The 17,950-nt window shown below is 33.4% G+C and overlaps 1 protein-coding gene across 2 annotated transcripts in view; it reads right to left on the bottom strand.

Moving 5' to 3' along the window:
• Nucleotides 1-17,950, bottom strand: part of LOC136030489 (calcitonin gene-related peptide type 1 receptor-like) — a 166,000-nt gene that overhangs the window by 62,187 nt on the left and 85,863 nt on the right. For both annotated transcript variants that reach the window (XM_065709511.1, XM_065709512.1), the window contains 4 exons: nucleotides 16,167-16,308; nucleotides 10,477-10,608; nucleotides 7,422-7,608; nucleotides 3,874-4,018 (listed from right to left, as the gene is read on the bottom strand). In XM_065709511.1, the coding sequence (XP_065565583.1) occupies nucleotides 3,874-4,018; nucleotides 7,422-7,608; nucleotides 10,477-10,608; nucleotides 16,167-16,308 (606 nt within the window). The remainder of the gene's footprint in view (nucleotides 1-3,873; nucleotides 4,019-7,421; nucleotides 7,609-10,476; nucleotides 10,609-16,166; nucleotides 16,309-17,950) is intronic.

Genomic DNA, 17,950 nt, shown 5'->3' with positions numbered 1-17,950 from the left:
TACTCCTAAAATAATCTTTTTCTCGTGTTATTGGACCTCCAGAAAATAATACCGGGGTAGGACCATCTTAGACTGTACGTACCTGAAAGTCGGTATTTCCTACGATTTACTTTCGGTTGTTTCAAAACTACTAACTTTTGAGGGCAGTGTCAAGTTCTTGTCAGTGTTGCCAAATTTAGTCGAGAAAATAAATAAGTGAAAATAACTAATTGAATTTGACACTGCTTTTCGTCCATAAAAGTTCAAATGCTTACAATCTATTGATTCCAAAAAGAGAACTACTCCTTCAAAGAAAAACTGAATCTCCTTAAGCTGTTTGTTGCCACAAATTTTTCTTGTTTTCACCCGTTTCTTTTTTTAAATTAGACTAAAAAAAAACAATTTATAACAACTGAAAGTAATGAGCGACATTGCAACTTAAAATGAACAGAAATTACTAAGTATGTGAGAGAGTTCACCCCCTCGTAAATACCTCGCTCTTTAAACTAAAGTTCACATTTTTTAAGAATTGCAACAACTGTTTTTTTACTGTTAGAACTGTTAGGAATTGGAATAACTGGATCCCAAAGGCCATTTAAGTAGAATAAATTTAAAGGTACTAAAAAAGCTTTAGCATAAAGAGCGGGGCATTGATCAGGGGGCGAACCCATTCATATACATAGTAATTTCTGTTCGTGTTAAGTTTTATTCTTGCTCCTTACTTTCAGTTGAGTTTGTTTTTAATCATATTATTGACGTCATATTTATGAATACATTTCAAGAGAATAAATTATATCCCCTCCCCCAAGAGTAAACGCATCGTTTCTATATTCATGATGCCAACAACATTACAATAGGAACATTGCTAAGCATAAAAAAAGTGTAGTTAGTCTGTTTATAAATGGACATAGCTAAGCATAAAAAAACCAAGTGTAATTAGTCTATTCATAATGCCTAGAGGACAGTTCAACAACCTATACCATCAAGCGTGAAAAGACCAATCTGAGCAGCTAAGGTAAAAAAATGAGTCAAAAATGAAAGAGAAGAAGAAAGAAATATCACGTTAGAACAAAAACCCAGTAAAACCTACAAAGATACAATAAACTACGCAACTGTCGATTACAAGTCATTGCGACCCCTCAACTTTGTATGTGTTCCCTGGGAAGTCCTTCATTTTCCTGGGGAGAGAGCAGCAAACAAAACTGACTCATTTGGAGGTTTCTATTTACGATAAGAATCAATATGCACAAGCCTACCACATGTCAAGTGCCGGGACCCGGCTTCGAAATCAGCAAGATAGTTTTTTTTAACTATGATATTGACATTTCTGGCCATTAAAATGATCTAAAAAGGTCGCAACTTTAAGGAAGAACTTGTATTTTTCTCATGGTTGTTGTATCCAACCTATGGTGATGCCAAGACATGAAGAAGGTGCTCATATTGTCTGTGGCTACAAGATAAGTGACTATGAAAATTAATATAAAAGTTTGTCACGTAGCCATGCCGGGGCCTGGACTTGAGATTGGCTACATAGTTTGTTTTTTCTTCTTAAAACTGGCAAATTGATACTTATGGCTACAAGAATGATCTAAATAAGTCACAACTTCACAAAAAAATTCAATTTTTCCCAGGATGGCTGTATCGAACCTATGGTGACGTCATGACATCAAGAAAAGGTTCAAATTATTTGCATTTAGAAGAAAAGTGACAATGATAATTCATATATAGAAGCCTGCCACGTGCCGAGTGTCGGGCCCTGGCGGCGAATCCACTGGGCTCCCGGTACTATACTATGCGGGTTGTAGCGGTAGCTTGCAACCTAGTAAGAGACGATCACATCCTATAGGAAAAAGAAAAATATCTTAAAAACTGAACTACACTATTAAAGCCATCTTCTTCAATGCCCCTATATAGGAAACTAACTGTCCCTTGTCTTGAATAACAAGGAAAATATGTTGCTTTGAAAATCAGGAAAAGTAGCATTTACTACTACTACTACTACTACTGAGGACAACTAGCTTCCTTCCCAAGCCCCCTTTTTCTTCCCAAAGATAAAAATTTTAAAATGGTCATTTGATTCAGGATACTTGAAAAGTCCAATATCTATATTTTTGGTGAAGACATGACCCTCCAGAGTCCAAGGAAAAAGGGCTTTGAGTTATTCAGTTTGCTCATTTGTCACTTTCGGTGTAATTTCTCGCGGGGAGGGTTTTCCACGAGGAGATTCTTCCGTGGGGAGGAAAGTTTCTGGGCCGAGTTTCCGGGAGAGATGTTACATGGAGGGAGGAAGGGGATTTCCCGGCATGATTTGAACAACGACCAGAAATTAAATTAGAAAAACAAGTTTTCTAACTGAAAATAAGGAGCAGCATTAAAACCCAAAACGAACCGAAATTATTCTGTATATAAGAGGGGGGGCTGCCCCTTTTTCAACATCGTTTTTTCCGCAAAATTTTGTCCTGATTTTTTTGACAAGACTACTAAAACACAAGGGCCGTCAACAGTGAATACGAAATACTTTTAAAGAGCTTTAAGACTTAAGCGTAAATAAGAAGGGTTGAGGAAGGGACAGCCCCTCATATAGAGAATAATTTCTATTCGTTTTAAGTTTTAATGTTGCTCATCGCTTTCAGTTGTTGAAAAACTTGTTTTTTATAATACTGTCAAAAACTGCATCACTGAGTTCGTAAGTATGAGTCCGTAAGTACAATCTCACGAATAGCAAATGCGACGTTTGATTTATGCTTTTATTCAAGTCGGAATATGAGTCCGTAATCGGACTCATAAGTCGGAGTATGAGTCCTTAATTACAATCTTACGAATACCAAATGCAACGTTTGATTTATACTTTTACTCAAGTCGGAAGTCGGAGTATGAGTCCTTAAGTACAATCTTACGAATAGCAAATGCAACGTTTGATTTATGCTTTTATACAAGTCGGGATATGAGTCCGTAATCGGACTCATAAGTCGGAGTTTGAGTCCGTAAGTACAATCTTACGAATAGCAAATGCAACGTTTGATTTATGCTTTTATTCAAGTTGGAATATGAGTCCGTAATCGGACTCATAAGTCGGAGTATGAGTCCTTAATTACAATCTTACGAATACCAAATGCAACGTTTGATTTATACTTTTACTCAAGTCGGAAGTCGGAGTATGAGTCCTTAAGTACAATCTTACGAATAGCAAATGCAACGTTTGATTTATGCTTTTATACAAGTCGGGATATGAGTCCGTAATCGGACTCATAAGTCGGAGTTTGAGTCCGTAAGTACAATCTTACGAATAGCAAATGCAACGTTTGATTTATGCTTTTATTCAAGTTGGAATATGAGTCCGTAATCGGACTCATAAGTCGGAGTATGAGTCCTTAATTACAATCTTACGAATACCAAATGCAACGTTTGATTTATACTTTTACTCAAGTCGGAAGTCGGAGTATGAGTCCTTAAGTACAATCTTACGAATAGCAAATGCAACGTTTGATTTATGCTTTTATACAAGTCGGGATATGAGTCCGTAATCGGACTCATAAGTCGGAGTTTGAGTCCGTAAGTACAATCTTACGAATAGCAAATGCAACGTTTGATTTATGCTTTTATTCAAGTTGGAATATGAGTCCGTAATCGGACTCATAAGTCGGAGTATGTGTCCATAAGTACAATCTTACGAATAGCAAATGCAATGTTTGATTTATGCTTTTATTCAAGTCGGGATATGAGTCCGACCTGAATAAAATACTAAGTTTAAAAAATAAAATAAAATAAAAATAAATAAAAATAAATAAGTTTAAATTTTTAGTTTAAAAATTTAGTTAAAAATACTAAAGTTAAAATACTAAGTTAAATACTTAGTTAAAAATACTAAGGATAAAACTGAAATACTGCATTTACCTCTTCTAGGATCGTTAAAGTGACACTTGCGGAATTGATATCTGGTACTATTACAGCTACTTTAAAAAGGGTGACAAACATCGCGTGAGCTAATAATGATGCGAAAAGCTGTTGGTGCAATCGAATTCGGGGAACACGCAATTGCCTGAAAAGATGTTTAATATTAAGAGCACCAGGAAGCCTAATATGTTTAAAAGGGTACCCAAGCCTTGCAAATATGTTTGAAATATCTAAAAAGGTTATTTAGCTCTACATTCTTCTAAATGATTCACTTATTTGAGAAGATATAATATAATATACCATAGTATGATGTAATATACTACTACTACCACAATTAGCAACTCACCGCACCACCAAAACGCCAGAGGCCAACACAGCTACGCTTGCCACGTAGCCGCCAGGCTCAATGTACTTATATATACTAGATGCAATAAAACATATTATAAGAAATAAAAAAATTATAAAATAAAACATAGAAAAAGTAACAAGAATTAATATAATATTTTAACTAGTTCTTTTATAACTTTGTCTAAAATACAAGGCGGGGACCATGGACACTGAAATATTTAATGAAAAGTATTGTTTTTATTTCTAATGTTATAAATGCACTCTAGAGCCCGAAGTCTTTATTTACTGAATTAGGAAAATGCATACACGAACTGAAAGAATAAATAAGGTAAACCTCTTGTTTCAAACTTTTTTTTCTTTAAAAGTGACCAATTTGGTTTTAATCAGCTTTCACAAAAATCTCAAAATTTCAAATTCAATTTTGGATAAAGTCTAAAATGCAGCCAAAGAATTATTTTGTTGCAAAGCTTAGAAAACCACACTGTGTATTATATGACTGCAGTAGGCTTTATATTATCATTGTACACAACAGGTTTTTTCTGTCCTGTTGCCCGTCAGGCTAATAAGAGTAAAAAGTAAAAAGCGACAGGGTCACATCAAAGGGATATAAGTTTGTTTATAAATTTCCAACAATGAAAATGGCTTAAGTGAATTCTACAACCGGGAATAACCACAATTACATCTTCCAAAATATCTCTTATCACCCTCATGACTTTACAAGTGACATATTAATAATAATAAAAAAATAAAAATTATGAAAATGACATGAAATATCACAAATATATGAATATTTTACAAAACGTGGTGATTTTAATAGTTTTTAAAACATAAGAATACTACTAAAAAAGAAACAACTCTTAAAGTTGGGACATAAATAAACAGTAGCGGGTTTATTCTTTCTGATGCGCTTCAGGTGATATTAGCCAAACATTTGGAAAAAAGGACTTTTTTTCTTTCTTTTCTATTCCATAAAATGGAATATGAATTCTATAAAAATCCATAAAAATTGAATTGTATTCCATAAAAATGGAATGGAATATGTAAAAAATATTTAAAAGCTTTATTCAACTGTCCTAAGATTAGGCGAATACAAAGTTAGTCTAAAATTATTTTTTTTTGTTTTATTTTCAAAAGTCAGAGAAGTACTTTAATAATTTGCGACAATTCTTTACTAGTATTCAGCATTACTAACTATACAGCATTCGCTGTATAGTTGAAAAAAAAACTGCGGAATAAATTTTTTACATAAATTCTAAGACCACACTGGTTATACATGACGCATGAAGCGAAGAAGAAAAAATAGCAAATAAAAAAATAAAATAGGCCAGGAAAAACGAAATTAGTGTCAATTAGTGGAAAAATACGAAACGAAAAAAGCAGATATTTCGACAAAGACGTCCGCCAAGTCGTCTTCTGTAAAATGTGAGTGTCTTTTCTCCTCTGGTGAAGTTTACTTCAAAATGTTAGATTTTGTTTGTGTTCATTATCTATTTTTTAGAGGACTGGAGACGACTTGGGAAATTTCAGGAGACGACTTTGGGAAAAGAAATTTCAAGGAATCCCAGAAAAGGCTATCGGTGTATAAATGAGATACCTTAGGTTTTAACCACAACCCCCAGCTTTTCATGGAAAAACAATTTCTTTTCAGCAGTTTTCTGTTCAAGCTCGAACTACTCATAAATAAGAACATCGTTGTCTATAAGGAAATTTTATTACGACAATTTTTGTTTATTAATATTGTTATTATTTTTTACACGGAGAGAGAGAGAGAGAGGAGAGAGAAAAAGGGACAAGGGAAAAGACTGTTGTCCAGCCTTACTGCAGCAGAACTCGCTCCATGAGCAATATATTGCCAAGCAGGCGATCAATCCGCGATTCTACAATAGGATTACATTACCTGCGTTCGTTTTCACAGTCTGTCGTTCTTAGTTCTACTAATGTGTCCCCCATTTTGCTCTTATATTGCGTTTTATTTCGCTGCTGTAAAAACGTCATTTTAACTGAAAACCCCTTACAAACCTTAGCCAGATAGAATTTCAACCACAACGAAAAATGGAAAGGATACTTCTGGGTGTAGCTAGACAAGTATTAGAGTTGCTAAAGGAGGAAGGACTCTGACAATAAACTGTCCTTGTCAAAATATTTGTTTATTTTCGTTTCACATTTATCTCACTGGTTGACTGGTTTTTCCTCGTTTTTCCGTTGCGTATTGTGTATTTTTTTTTTCAATTGCTATTTTTTTTCTTCTTTGCTTCATACGCAATAAATTCTTTATAATGAATGCAACCAATTAATAACCGATTTAATATCGAAGAACAGGAAGGATATACCCGATAAAGAATTGGTAAAATTCCAGATTATTAACCCTTCTGAAACAAACACTGTAAAAACAAAAGAGCGGAGCCCTTTCATTGCCAATCAACACTCTTTTAGAAATTGTATGGTCAAAACTGTGACAACTGAATCTCCCCTCCCCCTTAATGGTGCCACATATAGCCATAAAAAGATATTTTCGTCCGTTGTCTATCATTATATGAATCGTCATACCTCTTCGTAAACGAGCATCTTATTATGAGCGCGGTCTGAAACATCCTATCATTACAAAATAATAAGGATATGTAGATAAACACATATTTAAAAATGGCTTAAAAACCTGGGTAAAAATAGAAGGAAAAAGAAAAATGTCTTAATAGAAACTTCCTGCTTACTAGAAAGTAATACTTTTATTATTATGGTGTTTTTTGTAGTTTTGTAAATTGGTTAGGGTTATATCTTACCCCTTTAGGGGTATGGGTGCATTGCTATGACTAGGACCATTACCTTTGAAATTCGTGCTGATTCAGGAGTTGAATGGTACTGATCTTTTTTTGTTATAGTATCCCTTTATAAGAGCCGATAATCTAGAATCTTACCAAGCTTAGACGAATGGCATATTTCACATCTTTTTTTTTAAGACACAGGAATCTCGTTTATGTAAGTAGGTGTGAAATAAAGGGGGAAAATATTCTTAGCGATTCAGATAAAACTCAAAGAAAAGGATTTAAAGAAAAGTGCAAAAAATAAGACGAAATAAGCTCAGTCTGAACTAAACAATATTTTAATCCTAACAGAAAAATAATTTTAGACCCTAAAAACAATGATTAAAAAGAGAAAAACAGAGAAAAGAAGAAATCGGAAGATAAATTAAGAAAAATTCTAACTTATATAGTGCAAAGATCAAAAGAGCCGGAAACAATAAAATCATCGAAATAGCATAAGCAGCCATGTGAACAGCAGATTTCTTTTGAATTCTTTCCACGGCGCTACAAGTTGAATAGTTTGTCCATTCTGAGCCTCTTCCTTTTCTAAACCATTTTCCATTATTGTCACACAATTTCATTGCATAATCTAAATGTAAATATAAATTATATAAATGAATAGAAATATAAAAAAAACTGACAATGAATAAGGCACAATGACAATTGTAGGTAAATTTGGATCTCTAAAATGAATAAATGCAACGTCAAAAAACTGGGTATAATTATTCATTACTTAAATAACCTCTAAGACTGCACTGGCTCTTCATAATAAATAAAGAAGCAAATTATGAAGAAATAAAGTCTAGAGTTTTACCAACCGGTGAAAAGAGGAAGAATAAATAAATAGATATTCCGGTAAAGAGTAGAAAATATACAGATCTGTTTTTACAGTTGTGAGCCACTTGTTCTATTTTGAAAAAATAATTTATACAATTGTGAGCCACATCTGTTGATATGCCATGGTGAGGCACGTCTTCGATTTTGAAGATACTCTTTGCACAGTTGTGAGCCATATTTTCAATTTTGAAAATACAATTTGCAGAGTTGTGAGCCACATCTTCAATTTTGAAAATACCGTTTGTGCAATTGTGACCATATCTTCAACTTTGAAAATACCAATTTTGCAGTTTATGTGCCACATTTTCAATTTTCTAAACACCAATTTTATAGTTTTGAGCCACATCTTTAATTTAAAAAAAAAAACATCTTTACAATTATGAGCCACATCTGTTTGTACAGTTTTGAGGCGCATCTTCAATTTTGAAAATACTATTTGTACAGCTGTGAGCCATATCTTCAATTTTGAAAATACTGTTTGCAGAGTTATGAACCCCATATTCTCTTTTGAAAAACCAAAGCAAGACTGAAATGAACGAATCAAAATTTGAAAACTATGGTCTACAAGATTTGTTGTTTTCCTCTGGCAATAGAAGGGGGAGACACCAACCCATTCCTCTTACCTAAATGTAGTGGGTTACATCATGGAAAATAATGCTCTCTCAGCGGAGGAGCTATAATTCGTCTATACGGCAGTCCAACTGATATTTTCTCCCTTTTCTGGAAAGGAAGGTTAATTATGAAGACAGTATTATCATAGCCATTATTCAGTCAAACAGTATATATTTTTATATATTATTCCGTGGATTTGTAGTGAAATGCCAAAAAAAGGGAGTCTGAAAACAGTATCTGCATAAAAAACTAATTTTTATGCAGATTCCGAATTTTAAGAACTATTTGAACTTTGAGACATGCGTTGACGCTTGGAGGGTCAAATTTAAAGAAGCTTTTATTTCCTGATCAGAAGGTATGCACCATTATCACGACTCCATCTTTACAAATAGACCCGTGAAGAGAATTCCTAACTTTCCCTCCTTATACAGCGTATGTCTAAACTGTTTTTATTTAAAGTTTAATTTTATTTAAAGTTTATAATTTATTTAAAGTTTAATTACTTAATTTATATTATTACTTTATTACTTAATTACTTAATTTATAATTACTTAATTACTTAATTTATTTAAAGTTTAATTACTGGTAGTAATTCTGCGCTCCAAAATCTTTCTTCCATTCAGCTTGATGATCCCTGAATTTAAAGCATGCGCAAATTTGTATGTTCGATTAATGCTGTGGTTACCTAAATTGATTTGGCATCGGTGAATCGATTGCTCAAGAATATCTGACTGAAACTTTGCAAAATCTGGTCTCTATGGACATTGCACTGTTTGATTTATTTTCTTCTGTCTTTATGGACTTTGCACTACTTCGTTTATGGTCAATAGAGGTACCAATTTGTGAGGAGACGAGATTTTTTTTTGAATAATATATCGGTATTTTAATCGAAATTAATTCCCCCTTAGGTTTAGAAAGTACCTTTTTTCATCCCTATAAACAAACAAACAGTTGGAAAATTTTGTGCACCCTCCTCTTCCTCATGGTTTTGTGAATTGGTGCCCCGTGTCAGATCTTGGCAAACACATTTAAATTTATTATTTATTATTAAAAACATTGTCTTTTTTAGTTTCAGCTACAGCGGCAGGAATATCAGTCTTCGTCCAACCCACTCTTACCATGGTTACAGCAGTTATGAAGTTATAAAGCACTTGTAGTTTTTCAAGCAATAGATGTATGTAACATAAGTGAGTCATTTACGCGGGAGTTACTTGGCGAATCTTTTGTAGAAGCTGGAAGAGCGTTCAGGTGGAATAAATGTTTCATGGAATTAATACTACGTGATTTAGTATTTAGTTTTTAATAAGTATTTTGTTTCTGACTAATTGCTTCAAAAGAATCCGATCATAAATCTTTACCAACTTAGCAGTTTCCCTGCAGTTTTCTTCCAAGCAGTGTAATTCAAAATTATAGAAAGGCAAATTAAAAAAAAGCACCATCAACAGTTTGGGAGAGGAGATGCACTCGTCAAGAAATTTGTTTTCAAGAAATTCAAAACTTTTTTTATGAGAATCAGTCCTTCTTAGTTGCAGCCACTCTTAGCAGTTCCATAATCAAATGCTCCCTCAAAATCCAAAAAAGGAATAGAAAGGCAAGCAGCAACACCATTAAAGACAAACTGGTACTTTCGATGGAGATGCATGAGGCAGCTTTAATGACTATTCTCTCCGAATGTACCCTCTCAACTTATTCTGAAGAGTTTTTCCTTCTTGCGTCAACGTTGGTGAAGGCAGAGAGAGAAAAAAGATGGGTAAGCAGCTTAGAGAAAAAAAACAAAACAAATATACTAGTAAAAACAACGCTAACAACGCATGGTTGTATATGTTATTTCCTACCCTTATAACCTACTTCTATATTTGTAATTTATCTCATTTTTTAATAAGATTTCCTTAAACAGGAAATACCAAGGCAAAGAGTGCAAGAAAAAAGTTTTACCTGCGTCCGAAAAACTCAAGAATATATTTACGAAAGCTAATTTGAATTTTTTGCATTATCTGAAAACGCTCACTTGTGCATGCGGGAGGATCGCCTTCAAAGTAGATATAGCTTGGACATGGAGCATAGGAATATGTGCCGTTGCTTGCATCGTTCCAACATTGCCATCCATCCCACGTCCTTGGACAGAAATGTGGCTTTAACTCTACAAAAAAGGAAAAAATAATAAAGGGGATTTTTTATGTAGCTCACCATGGTTGCCGAAAATAGCTCACCAAATAAAAAAAGTTTTGCGTTTACGAAAAATAGAATTTCATAATGGAATAAAAACTCGCATCTTGAAACGATTCACAGGATTTTACAGAGAAAGGGCTGCTAGTATGTCCAGACCAGTTTAATACGCAAGCACATTTTAAAAAAGGCTAAAAACCTTAAGTCATCAATAGAAATTATGGTGGGATAGGCCTACATGCTACGGTTGAGTTCAAGTTGAGTTTCATCCCACTGAAGTCTGCCATTTAGCTGCAAAGAGATTGCATGAATGTACCATGTTGAAGTGAGATGATAGAAAAAAAAATTATGTTTGTTATGTATATGATGTTATGTATATAATCGTTATATAATTTGTTATACAATTTCTATACGTACATAAGCTGTTATATATAATTGTATATGATGGTTGATTCAATCTTTAAAACTTCCTTCTATATTTGTAGTTTAGCCTATTGTATAGCCTACAACAATATTTGTATAAGCTGCTACTGCTAATAATCATACTTACCGTGATTTCCTGAAACAGGAAGTAACGTACAAAGAGTGCTAGAAAAAAAGCTATCGTGCTAGAAAAAAAGATATAGGGTAAGACAAGAAAATAAAAAGATAAAAAAGAAAATAAAAAGATAAGAGTGCTAGAAAAAAAGATATAGGGATTTCCTATGCTGGAAATCCCTATATCGCAGATATATGTCATCATGTATCTGTATGGGACTAGTTCCATGCGATTTCCAATTTCCATGTGTCTGCAACAATGGGATTTCCAATAGTAAAAACTAAACCATCTTATTTTTTAATTACTTCTTCAAGATTCCATCTTGAAAGCAACAACAACAACGAAAAAAGGAACTATCAAAAAGATGTTTACCATTTCCTATTAGCAATGTTTCTCTTAGAAACTTTGATATCCTTTTTTTCACGAATTCTTTTAGACATAGGCTACCACAGAGCTTCTTGATAATAAATTGATATAGTACAACTGTCAAGAAGATGAATATATTGAAAAAAAAAGTCTACTCCAGCTATGTTGGGGTATCAGCAATTTTAAGAGCCGTGAGTAGATTTGTTTCATTTTAACAATAAGCCGTCATTGGCAAATTTAGATGTTTTCAGATATTGTTAATTCAACAATCGTAATTGTTTGTTCTATCACCTCACTTCAACGTTGTATGCTCTTAGTGATAAGAATTTCAAGTGTTTTAATTATTGATTTAATACTTTAATTATTGAATTTGTACATTTAGGATTTTTGATTTGTTTTTCAATATCAATTTTTATCCCAAGGATGATGAGACTTTCGGACGATTTAAGTGATTTAAAAAAAATCAGAATAATTTTACTAATTACAATATTAATATTGTTTTCACAATTTTAGATTTTGGTAGTTGTTTTTTTTTTCGTAAAGCTTTGTTCATTATGTGTTCTCAACATTATATTTTTCTAGGAAAACACGAGTAAATTATATATATATTGAAAATAAATCGATAATAAACAGGGAACAAACATTATTTTACGTTATATACCTCCTTCCCTCCTCCCCCAAAAACAGGAAAGTTAAAGCATTAATATAAAATATTTTTGTGTGCAACGGATTAGCCGTGGCTGGTCTAACTAAAAAAAATTCACTGAAAATCTTGCGCCACCCCTCGTAATGTAATAAAAGAAATGGTTAAAACTAAACCCTGATTTCTTGGGGTACCGTGATTAGCAAGCTGATATCTAAACTGTAGGCGTATTTGGGTGCGAATTAGGAATATAAAAAATCTTCCGTCACGAAAAAAAAAACAAAAAAAACTACTACCCATTTTTAAATCCCAAAGAGTGCCATCCCGGGTACCAAAGACCCAATTTTAGTGGGAATTATAAACATTTGAAACATATTGCTCTATTAACTCCTAAAAAACCTCCGAACCATACTTCACTACTGAGATAAACATTATCAGTCCTTCTTATTCGTTTTTGTTTTGTTTTTTCGTTTTTTTTCTTACTGCTATTGAGACACACTTATCAAACAGTTCGTGGTAACGAACTGTAGTAAGGAGCGACCCGGCTCAATAGTAACCAAAACTCTAAAAAATGGAATTTTGATACCAACAGCTACATCAAAAGAATCGCATTTTAATGCTGGTTTTAAATATATAAGTTTCATCAAGTTTAGTCTTACCCATCAAACGTTACGAGCCTGAGAAAATTTGCGTTATTTTAGAAAATAGGGGGAAACACCCCCTAAAAGTCATGGAATCTTAACGAAAATCACACCATCAGATTCAGCGTATCAGAGAACCCTACTGTACAAGTTTCGAGCTCCTATCTACAAAAATGTGGAATTTTGCATTTTTTGCCACAAGGCAGATCACGGATGCGTGTTTATTTGTTTTTTTGTTTTTTTCCCAGGGGTGATCCTATCGACCCAGTTGTCCTAGAGTGTTGCAAGAGGGCTCATTCTAACGGAAATGAAAAGTTCTAGTGCCCTTTTTAAGTGACCAAAAAAATTGGAGTTCACCTAGGCCCCCTCCCACGCTAATTATTTTCCCAAAGTCAACGGATCAAAATTCTGAGATAGCCATTTTATTCAGTGTAGTCGAAAAACCTTTTATGGTTTCAAAACCTTTTTCGTTTTCAGGAGGATTTTTTTGGTTGGGGGGAGGGGTTGAGAAGAGAGGGATATGCTGGGGGAACTTTCCATCGAGAATTTGTCATGGGAGAAAAAAATTTCCATGAAGGGAGAGCAGGATTTACTAGCATTATTTAAAAAAAACAATTAAAAAATAAATGTGAACAAGCTTTTTCAGCTGGAAGTAAGGAACAGCAATAAAACTTAAAACAAACAGAAATTATTACCCATATGAGGGGCTCACCTCCTTCTAATACCTCGCTCTTTACGCTAAAGTATTTTTAGTAATTTCAACTATTTATTCTACGGCTTTTGTGATTCAGGGGTCATTCTTAATGAATTGGGATAAAATTTAAGCTTTAGTGTAAAGAGCGAGGTACTGACGATAAGGCGAATCCCCTCATATCTATATATATAAAAATAAGTTGTCTGTGTGTGGATCTGTGGATCAGGTGACGTCATGTTTGTCCGCATATGACGTCTGAATTATTTCACACTAATACAAAAGAAGAAAAAAACTAAAAAAGGTAAAAACTACAAAAAAAACTAAAAAGAAAAAAAAAACTAAAAAAGCTAAAAAACTAAAAAAAACTAAAAAAAGGTAAAAATCTAATAACTAAAAAAAAACTGAAAAAAATAAAAAAAAGGCAAAAACTACAAAAAAAATAAAAACTAATAAAAAAACTAAAAAAGCTAAAAAACTAAAAAAACTAAAAAAAACTAAAAAAAGGTAAAAAACTAAAAAAAAACTAAAAACTAAAAAAGAAAAAAACTAAAAAAAAGGAAAAAACTGAAAAATAAAAGAGAAAAAGAAAACTAAAAAAATATGAATAAATATATATAAAAATAAGTTGTTTGTGGGTTATGTCTGTCTGTCTGTCTGTCGAGTGACGTCGTGTTTGTCCGCATATGACGTCTGAATTATTTCACACTAATACAAAAGAAGAAAAAAAACTAAAAAAGGTAAAAACTACAAAAAAAACTAAAAAGAAAAAAAACTAAAAAAGCTAAAAAACTAAAAAAAAACTAAAAAAAGGTAAAAAACTAAAAACTAAAAAAAACTGAAAAAACTAAAAAAAGGCAAAAACTAAAAAAAAACTAAAAACTAATAAAAAAACTAAAAAAGCTAAAAAACTAAAAAAACTAAAAAAACTAAAAAAACTAAAAAAAGGTAAAAAACAAAAAAAAACTAAAAACTAAAAAAGAAAAAACTAAAAAAAAGGAAAAAACTGAAAAATAAGAGAAAAAGAAAACTAAAAAAATATTAATAAATATAAAAAATATAAATATAAATATAATATAAATTAGCAATCAACAAAGCACCGAGACACAAATGACGACCGGGACACAGGGAGTATAAATGACGACCAGGACATAAGTAAAAAAAAAAAAACTAAAAAAACTAAAAAAATGGTAAAAACTACAAAAAAACTAAAAACTAATAAAAAAACTAAAAAATCTAAAAATCTAAATAAACTAAAAAAGAAAAAAAAGAAAAAAGGAAAAAAATAAAGGAGAAAAACAAAACTAAAAAACGAATGTATATACAGACCGGGACACCGGGATACAAATGACGACCGGGACACAGGGAATATAAATGACGACCGGGACACAGGGACACAACTACAATGGGGACGCCGGGGGGCACAGGGGGATATAAATGACGACCGGGACACCGGGACACAAGGAATATAAATGACGCCCGGGACACTCAAAGAGAAATCACAGACTGGAACACCGGGACACAAATGACGACCGGGACACAGGGAATATAAATGACGACCGGGACACAGGGACATAACTACAAAGGGGACGCCGGGGTGCATAGGGGGATATATAAATGACGATGGCGACTCAGGGAATGGTAGATTAGCAATCACCATCAACAAAGCTCAAGGGCAATCATTAGAATCATGAGGTATAGATCTGAATACGGATTGTTTTCCCATGGACCATTATATGTTGCATGTTCAAGAGTGGGTAAACCTGACAATCTATTTATATGCACAGACAATGGGACAGCAAAGAATGTTGTATATTCGCAAGTTTTACGTAGTTAAAAACATATATATATATATATATATATATATATATATATATATATATCTATATTCACAGGTGGGACATAGGGACACAACTACAATGGCGCGTAACTAATATGGCGCGTAACGACTTACGCGCGCGGGGGGGCTTGGGGGGGGGGCGAAGCGCCCCCACCAACTAGGTGTTGGGGTGGCGCGAAGCGCCACCCCAACAGCTAGTATGTAATAAAAACATGAGAATACAAAAGTTCTTTACGTAAGCTAATTTATAAGTTGCGTAAATCTTTTACCAATAAAAATATTCGTAAAAAATTAAAAGTTCTAGTTGCTTTTTTAATTAACCAAAAAATCGGAGGGCAACTAGGCTTCGTCCCCCGCTATTTTTATCTCAAAATCATTCGATCAAAATTACGAGAAAGCTATTTAGCAAAAAAAAAATATGCAAATTTCGTTTTGATTATTCCTCTGCGGAGAGCCAAAATCAAAACATGCATTGAATCAAAAACGTTCAGAAATTAAATAAAAAAAAACAAGTTTTTTAACTGGAAGTAATGAGCGACATTAAAACTTAAAACGCACAGAAATTACTTCGTATATGAAAGAGGCTGCTACCTCATCAACGCCCCGCTCTTTACGCTAAATTTTTTTACTGTTTTAAAAAGAAGAGTTGAGAGAAAGAGTCAAACTTTAGCGTAAAGAACGGGGCGTTGATGAGGTAGCAGCCTCTTTCATATACGAAGTAATTTCTGTGCGTTTTAAGTTTTAATGTCGCTCCTTACTTCCAGTTAAAAAAACTTGTTTTTTTTAAATTTAATTTTTGATAAAGAAAGTCACCTTCTTTCTGGCCAAAACTTGGTTGCAGAAGCATTGTCTCGCAGCAGGCAGTAGCTTTTTCACAACAAGATAGCCATTTTCTTCTTCCGGAATCTTCTTGAAAAGTGCCAAATAGATAATGAAAATCCTCTTTTGTTTCGACCTTTAAAAACAGACAAAATGATAATACCGAGTTAACTTTTAGAATGTGGATAGTTCAGCGCAAAATATATTCGGGCCCTAAAATTTACCCTTCGATCGTGTGCTGTGCTTACTAGCCTTCCTTGTGTTAAAATCCATAAGAATGCATCCAGGATTTGAACTGGCGATTATGTTTAATGCAAGGAAGCTTTTATTGATAAATTTCCTGTCATTAAGCCTTGGAATAAGCATAGATTCTAAGATGAGATTTTATCTTGGGTTTTAATTAAAATTACTCCTTAATTTCTTTTCTTTTCCAATATTATCTTTGAATCTAATTAACATTCTGCCTTACTTTGTTTCATTTTCCTTCATTTAGGGTTTTGAATTTATAGTTTTTTTCTATCTTTGGTGCATGTTTTTGTGGTTTATAATTTTAAATATGTATCAAATTGTTCGTGGTAACTGACTGTAAGCCGGGAGCGACTTGACCTAATTGTAACCAAAACTCTAAAAAAAGGATTTTGATAACAAATAACACATCAAAAGATTTGGGTGTTTGTACTGATTCCAAATATATAAAATCTAGTCTCCATCAAAAGCTACGATCTTGAGAAAATTTGCCTGATTTTCGAAAAAGGGAGGGACACCTCCAAAACATCAATCAACCTTAATAAAAATTGCACAATCAGATTCAACATATGAGAGAACACTACTGTAGAGGTTTCAAACCCCTATCTTAGGGCCATATCTAGGATTTTTTCAGGGGGAGGGGGGCATACAAAAAATCTTTGGGAACACGTATTAAAAATTTGTTTATATTTAATATCGTTACTTTTTCACGAGTCAGAAAACACTTCGGGAAGGGAAGGGTTCAAATCCCCTAACCTCCCTGGATACGGCCTTGTCCTATCTACGAAAATGTGGAATTTTGTATTATCTGCCAGAAGAAAGATACCGAATAAGTATCTATTTTTTTCAGGGTTGATCGTACCGAATCAATGTCTAAGAAGATAAGGAGAGGGATCATTCGAACAGCAATTAAAAGTTCTAGTGCTTTTTTAAGTAATCAAAAAGATCAGAGGGCAACTAGCGCCTCTACCGCACCCTTTTTCATCTGAAAACATTCGATCAAAACTTTAACCTAGCCAATTGGCTTAGCATGGTAAAAAGGTCCAAAATTGCTTATGAGTGGGATAGGACCGCCTACAGCCCCTAGGGAAAGGGATATAAGCTATATAATTTGCCCACTGTTTGAACAAAGAATTTGTTATTCGTGCGGAAGTTCTCTAAGGAAAAACTTTCTACGGGAGAGGGAATTTTCCATGGGAATTTTTGGGGGAATTTTCCTTAGAAAATTTTAAATGGGTGAATTTTCCAGAATTCATAAATGGAATTCTTTTTATCTATATTGCTTTTCCTTTGGCTGCTCAATTTTACATCTGGAGAGAATGTTCCTGGGAATTTTCTATAGGAAATTTTCAGCGAGGAGGGAATTGTCGGGGGGGGGATTTTCCCATGGTGGGATATTCCAGGTAGAATTTTCTTCGGAAGAGGTAGAGGGATTTCTGGTAGTATTTGAAAAACAATCTAAATTAAATGAAAAAACAATTTTGACAATTGTAAGAAAAAACACGAAGGGGCACTCCCCTCTTCCATCCCTC

Source organism: Artemia franciscana, chromosome 8 (assembly GCF_032884065.1).
Source record: "Artemia franciscana chromosome 8, ASM3288406v1, whole genome shotgun sequence".
In the NCBI taxonomy this organism is placed as follows: Eukaryota; Metazoa; Arthropoda; class Branchiopoda; order Anostraca; family Artemiidae; genus Artemia; species Artemia franciscana.
The sequence above is the reverse complement of the archived record's forward strand: the minus strand, read 5'-3'. Positions and strand labels throughout refer to the sequence as shown.